The 7500-nt window shown below is 41.1% G+C and overlaps 2 protein-coding genes across 5 annotated transcripts in view; both read left to right on the plus strand.

Moving 5' to 3' along the window:
* The window catches only part of LOC310716778 (suppressor of cytokine signaling 7-like), a 192561-nt gene that overhangs the window by 25052 nt on the left and 160009 nt on the right, over positions 1 to 7500 (plus strand). For 2 of the 3 annotated variants that reach the window (XM_083524206.1, XM_083524207.1), the window contains 2 exons: positions 2324 to 2460; positions 3229 to 3711. In XM_083524206.1, coding sequence (XP_083380332.1) covers positions 2324 to 2441 — 118 coding nt within the window. In that variant the 3' untranslated portion in view covers positions 2442 to 2460; positions 3229 to 3711. Of the gene's footprint in view, positions 1 to 2323; positions 2461 to 3228; positions 3712 to 3776; positions 6374 to 7500 lie in introns of those variants that run through there. The other variant, XR_014530667.1, reaches the window with a different exon arrangement.
* LOC310716791 (sterile alpha motif domain-containing protein 14-like) overlaps positions 6651 to 7500 on the plus strand; it is a 16411-nt gene continuing 15561 nt past the window's right edge. The window contains exon 1 of one of the 2 annotated variants that reach the window (XR_014530669.1): positions 6651 to 6867. The gene's annotated coding sequence lies outside the window, so the exon portion shown is untranslated. The remainder of the gene's footprint in view (positions 6868 to 7500) is intronic. The other variant, XR_014530670.1, reaches the window with a different exon arrangement.

The raw sequence follows: 7500 nt of genomic DNA on the forward strand, positions 1-7500 counted from the left end.
TCAAAGCAGCTTTACAGAAAACAACAGTGAAGGTGAATGGTGTGCGTTTGTCCCTGATGAGCAGCCGTGGCGACAGGTCATTAGTGATTGTAACTAGAGCAGTTTCTGTGCTATGATGGAGCCTGAAACCTGACTGAAACTCTTCAAAGATATTGTTCTCTTGTAAGTAGGAACAGAACTGGGCAGCGACGATTTTTTCTAAAATCTTAGACATAAATGGGAGATTTGAAATGGGTCTGTAATTCGATAGCGTGTTTGGATCTAAATTAGGTTTCTTAATGAGGGGTTTAATAACTGCTAACTTGAGGGATTTAGGGACGTGACCTAAAGATAGTGAGGAGTTAATAATATTGAGAAGAGGCTCACCAGCTGTATGGAACACTTCCTTCAGTAGATTAGTTGGAATGGGATCTAACTGACATGTTGATTTGGTTTTGGTGATAAGATCATGCAGCTCTTTCTGTCCTGTACATGTAAAGCAGTGGAGTTGTAGGTGAGATTGGATCTGGAGATGCTCTCAGGAGGTTGGACCTTAACAATTGTTTTTCGAATACCTAAATTTTTTTCAGTGAACAATGAGTTGGTCTGGTGATGTTTTGTTTAACCCCAAAAGGGTTTAATAAATCCACAAATTATAGTCCTAGAGCATTATTTACATCAGTGGTCCCCGGGTCGCGGACGGCACCGGTCCGTGGGTCATTTGGTACCGGGCCGCACAAAAAGGAAACATAACATCCTTCAGTCACATGTCTTACCTCCGGCCGCTAACACATTTTTGCTAAATTCAAACCCCCAAGCGAGCAAAATGAACAAAAAAACAACACAGTGGATTCACGTTTATTATATTTAGAAAATACCATGGTCGTATTAATTTATTTTGTTGTATTTATCCGCCAAAACTTAAAGACCGGTCCGTGAAAATATTGTCCGACATGAAACCGGTCCGTGGGGCAAAAAAGGTTGGGAGCCAATTATTTACATCACCCAGTGGAGGGCCGTAAATTTGGTACCTGGGCCTTCAGTAAGGACGTACTCGACTTAATCCACCTCTTAATACACCACTGTCACGTCACAGTTATAAAAAACATCAATACAATACAAACACACAATATAACAACACGTGCATTACAGAGAGACGTTTCACATCTGGAGGTGAAAACCATTTTACTACACCAACAAACCCAGTTACACTCCAAACCTCCACACTACAGCCACAACTGTGCACCTACAACATCTGGAGCAGTTCACAATCAATATTTGTCTAATAACATGACAAAAACATTCAAATGTAAATAAAACACAACCTACTCATCAGAGATGCAGACTCATAATGTGCAGCGCCCCCAGAGGCTGTACTCCAGTGGTACTGCTCGTATTCACTGGTCTGGAAGTGGAGAACAAACCCTTTCCCGGGCTGAGACACGCTAGCGAGCTTCAGGGTTGGTGACCTCCTCACCATGTCTCGCTTTTCTTCAGGATGGATTTTTTAGTGTCTGAGACCAAAATTAATTTCTCTTCCTCTGTGGGCATAAAAAGGTCTAACTCAGATGTATGAACGTGTGCAGAGCTTCACACGTGTTTTACCAGTCGCTGTAACAGTTTCCCTCTGAACAACCAATCAGAGGACGGAACAATGCTGACGCTATTCTGGGCCAGTGATCTGCTCTGTGAGGAGAATCTGAAATCTGATTGGATAAAGAAACAGAGCTGTTGGTAATATTCTCTATGGTAAAAGTCCAGCAGTACTGATTCTGAAGGTTCTGAGCAGATTAGATTCACATGGCAGCACATAGAGGCTGAAATCTGATTGGACAAAAAATCCATCCACACACACGTACTGAAGCAGTGCAGCCGAGAGAAACACTACAACATGAAGAGAAGAAACAAGCAGCACTTTATCAAAACACACACACACACACACAGTCACTACCACTGCTCATTTACATACACTGTTGTACTTTTGACTTCACCATGTCATACACTATAGGGCCAAATGTTTGTGGACACCTGAGCATAAGATTGGTTTGTGATTTTTTTTAACGTTCCGTTCCACATTTCTCAATTTCTTCTACTCCAACTCATGTAAAGCAGATGATCTTGGAGCAGGCTTTGCATGCTAATGCTTCCAAAGACGCCTGATACAATTGTGTATTTTCAACTTTGTGTAACAGTTTGGGGAAGAACTGAAAAGAGTCAGGTGTCCCAATACTTTCGGCATCTACATTAATACTAGCACTGATTGCTTTGTGCATTGCCGTCCTCTGATTGGTTAATGTGTGTGATGGGATAGAGATCTCAGTGTATTTATGTGGTTCTGTTTCAGGCCTTTGCTCGACTACTTACGGAAATTCTATTTCTATGATCCAGAGGAGGAGAAGAACCTGTCAATCAGAGAATCAGGGCGGGACTCAGGTGCACAGGAGGCGGAGTCTCAGACATAGCAGGAACAGAAGATAGAGAGTAAGGAAATTCGAAATGTACAAATTAAATCATTGGAATTAAATATTTTTTATATTTTTTAATGTAATCGTATTGCAATTGAAAAGCTTTGGGTATGTTTACATTTAAATAGCACTTGATCAAACGAAATAAAAAGATTGAGAGGTTTGTCTTTTATAATCAAACTTAAAAATAAAATGTTTTTCCATATTTGATAACATAGGGGGCTTCTTTTATATAGCTAATATTTACTACATAGAAGCATAGCTGTGTTCAGACTGGGTTTTTTTGTAAAATGAACACCTATTACATTTGATTTGATCAATTTTCTGCATAAAATGCATTACATTTTTACTCCTACACACTCATGTTAGAGGAAGATAGAGGAGAAACTCAAGATCCAAGCATGAATCTGTGCTTCTTTCAGGGCAAACTAAAAAATACACGTTACACAAAAGCAGACTTCCCCCACAGACACGCCCACAATCGAGCAACATTGAATATTCATGAGTTTTCTGAAAGCTTATGAATGTTCTGGTACAATGAGTGCTGTGTAATAACACATTCAGCCACTAGATGGCTGCAGAGTTTCGGCTTCTAAACTGGATTAATTTAAATAAATGTTTCTCATAAATGAGTGCAAAATATATAAATCCTGTTCTATTTTTATTTGTAAAATGATGCTTTTTAGTTGAATAAATGAAAATATTATTTCCTGTTTTGAATGTGTATGTAAGTAGAACATGAATTCTCTAATAAATGATTTAATTTGCTCTGTTCTCCTTCCAGGTCTTTATTTTTTATTCGGATTAGACAGAAACATGGCTGAGTTTTTATTGACAGATGAAGGACTACTGATTTATTTTTGTTTCTTCAACAACACTGAAGGACCTGAGCAATTCATCTGGAGGTGTTGTGATTGTCGTGGTGTTTCTAACAATGATCCTCCCTCCAGGAGGGATGGGGAGGTGGAAACCCAGCAGCTGAAACACGAGCAAATGTTACTGTGAAGATGCACTGATGCACTGAAGATGACACGCCAGACATGGTTCTGTTCACACATGAGGTTCTGCACATACTTGTGTTCTCTCATGGTCATTATAAAGGGTGTGTGTGTGTGTGTGTACATAGCGTGTGTATGGTATGTATATAGAACTGTAAGGAGAAGATCTATCTGAACTAAAGGACTGTTGGATCTGGAGCTACAGGTTGTGCTGTGTGTAACCTCATCTCCAACACACAATGTGGAAATAAACATGAGGTGAAGATGAACCTCCTCTGAGTGTTTGGTTGTTTGTTGGGTTCGATGTTCACTCCAGGTGTCTTTCCCTCTATAGATATTGTTTTTGTGGATTCAGGAAGAGGAAATGGTTGGTGTTTATGACCAGCGTTCACCATCACACATCAGTGTTCTACATTATATATGATGTTCCTTAGAGCGTTCCTGAGCACACTGAGAGGACACTGCCATCTGTTAACACCGTTACCATGAAGGGCTGGAACACTGTGTGTAGGTGGTGTATAACATCAGGGTAACATCAGAGCAACATCCACATGAACATCACCCAGAACATCACACTGCCTCTGACAGCTCACCTTCTTCCCGTTGTGCATCCTGGTGCCATGCCTACGTACCCGGCCTTTCACATGATGGAGGTAAACGTTATTCATCAGAGCAGGACTTCCGTTGGTCCATGGTCAAGTTTTGATGCTCACGTGTCCATTGTAGTCTGAGGTTGTGTAGAGGTTCTGCAATCTCATTCTGCAGCTACACAATTCTGTGTTTGAGATTCAAAGCTTCAACTTTTTCAACAGATTTGCTCTTCTGTGGGATTGGACCAGATGGACTTGTCTTTTCTTCACACACATCAATAAACCTTGTGTTCACGGCCCTGTCTCGGGTTCACTTCTTCTTCTTCTGCCTTGGACCACTTTACAATTCATTTAATTGCATTTGAGAGACACCTTTATCCAGACGTACAACCCCAATTCCAGAAAAAGTGGGACAATGTGTAAAATGTAAATAAAAACAATGTTGTTTCATATGTGTCTGCTACAGGATTCCACCTGCTCACCAGTTCTGTCTTCTGTTGTGTTTTTTGTTTCATGATGCCCCAAAGGTTTTAAAAAAGCAAAAGGTCTAGACTACAGCCAGACGCTAGTCATGTTATTGTAATAGATGCAGTATGCAGTTAGCATTGTGTGTTTTGCTCGAATATACAAGATCTTCCCTAAAAAAGTCATTTTCTGGATGGCAGCATTTGTTGTATATAAAACCTGTATATAGGGTTCAGCATTGACAGAATCTTTTCAAATGTACAAGCTGCTCATTCCACAGGCATTAATGCAACACAATACCATCACAGATGCAGCTGATAACAAGCCAGATGGTCCCTCTCCTCTTTAGTCCAGAGGACATGGTGTCCATGGTTTCCAAAAAGAAATAAAAGTTTTATTCGTCTGACCACAGAACATTTTTCCACTTTGCCTCAGTACATTTTAAATGAACTTTGGCCCAGAGAGGATGGTGGTGTTTCAGGATCATCTTCATGACATAATGGGAATATTTACAAAGTAAATATACTGAAACGCAACGCTTGTTTTTACCCCCATTTTTCATGAGCTAAACTTGAAGATCTAAGACTCTTTCTATGTACGCAAAAGGCCTATTTCTCTCAAATATTGTTCACAAATCTGTCTAAATCTGTGTTCGTGAGCACTTTTCTGAAACATCTTTGGAGACGGCTTATGGTAGAGAAATTAACATTCAATTCAGGGCAACAGCTCTGGTGGACGTTCCTGCAGTCAGCATGCCGATTACACACTCCCTCAAAACCTGTGGCATCGGGCTGCACAGTTTAGAGTTGCCTTTTATTGTGTCCAGCCTAAAGCACACCTGTGCAGTAATCATGCTGTTTAATCAGCATCTCGATCTGAGGTGGATGATTCTCTTGGTAAAGGAGAAGTGCTCACTAACGTGAACGTGTGAATGTGAGGAGACGACAGTATACAAATATCCCAGTTCACCAAACACTCCATATCCATGATCCTCCAGATTTGCTCCTTTACCTCACAAACACCTACTGACTAAAGACTCCACTAAATAAATGTGTTCACCCTCGACTTGAACACTGAGACTGTTTCTGAGTCCCGAACACTGGTTGGAAGGCTGTTCCATAACTGTGGGGTTTATAAGAGAAACATCTGCCCCCTGCTGGAGTCTTCATTATTTGAGGTACCAACAAATAGCCTGCACCTTTTGATCTAAGTAGGCGTGGAGGATCATCCTGGTACAGAAGTTCACTCAGATACTGCGGCGTGAGAGCGTTAAGTGCTTTATACCTCAGTAGTAGTATTTTATAATCAGTGTGAGATGTAATTGGGAGCAGTGTAGATGATTAAAACAGGGCTGATGTGATCATATTTTCTAGATCTAGTGAGGACTCTTGCTGCTGCTTTCTGAACTAACTGAAGCTTATTTCTGCACGTACTCCAACACCCAGACAGTAAAGCGTTACAGTAGTCTAATCTAGATGTTACAAAAGCATCTACTAGTTTTTCTGCATCCTGTAACGACATCATATTTCTAATTTTAGCAATATTTCTAAGGTGAAAGAAGGAGATCCTGGTGATATTATTCACGTGAGACTCAAAGAAAAGACTCGGGTCAATAATCACACCAAGGTCTTTGACTGCTGTACACACTGAAACAGAAACACCATCCAGAGATGCTATGGAGTCCGAGTTGAACAGAATAAGTTATCAAGCATTCTCCTGAGGTTCCAGTGATCACTGTTCCTGCTCCAAAAACTTTAAAAATGGATTTGGACTGTAGTTAATATCAACAGTCTGCTACACTGACTCAGGACTACAGTTTGCTCTGATCTCCATCACTGCACCTCAACATCGTTTATCTGTAATAAATGGACATTGGGTGGAACCCAGATGAGGATGAGGTTCCCTCTTGAGTCTGGTTCCTCTCAAGGTTTCTTCCATCTGCATCTTAGAGAGTTTTTCCTTCACCACAGTCTCCACCGACTTGTTCATCAGGGACAAACTTACACTTATAAAGAACATCTTCATTTTTATCACCACATCATCTGTGTAAAGCTGCTCTGAGACAGAAAAAAGTGCAACACTAGCCCCCCCCCCCCTCTCTTTCTCTTTTTGTCCCTTCATCTCTTCTCACCTTCCCCCCCCCCCCTCTCTCTGTCCTTGCTCACTCTAATGCTGATGTGTGCGTTGCCTGGGTCTGACGTCTCTCTCTCTCTCTCTCTCTCTCTCTCTCTCTCTCTCTCTCTCTCTCTCTCTCTCTGTCTCTCTCTTTCTCTCTCTCTCTCCACCTCTGTCCATCTCTGTGTGTGTCTCTGTGTGTATACACGATGATGGAAGCTCACACTCGTCCTCAGATCATCACATCATTGTAAGGTAAGACACTGCTGATGTCATTCCATCTTCTCTTTTTTTCCTCCATCCCTCCATCACTGCTGTGTTTTTCCTCTTTTCCTCTTTCATTTAATCTCTAATACATAGTAACTGTTTGTGTGTAAGCGAGAGAGAGATTAGCATCAGCTAAAGCTAACACCACCTACACATTCTGATGACTCCTTGTTTTGGACTCGATCCAGATTACAAAGTGTTTCCTGTCCTGTATCCTCCACTTCCTCCATTATTCCCTTCTTCCCTTTCTCCCTTCTTCCCTTCCTTCCTATCTATTTTTCCTCTCTTCCCCTCTTCCCTTTATCCCCTCTTCTTCCCTCTCTGTCTTCCTATTTGCGAATATGAGAAGAGGAAGTGATGTCAGTGTGTATGTGTGTATAATATGTACACAGTTGTGATGGTGTGTGTTGTTAGCTGTGTGTGCATTCATATTTGTGTAAGTGTAAATGCATCGCCTTCAACACTGTTTCACCCTGTGTGTGTGTGTGTGTGTGTGTGTGTGTGTGTGTGTAAGAGTGTGTAAGAGTGTATATGTGTGTCTGTTTGTTTATACTTTATCTATTTATCTTCTTCTTCTTCTTTCGGCTGCTCACATTAGGGGTCTCCACAGCGGATCATCTG

Source organism: Silurus aristotelis, assembly GCF_946808225.1.
Source record: "Silurus aristotelis genome assembly, chromosome: 21".
In the NCBI taxonomy this organism is placed as follows: Eukaryota; Metazoa; Chordata; class Actinopteri; order Siluriformes; family Siluridae; genus Silurus; species Silurus aristotelis.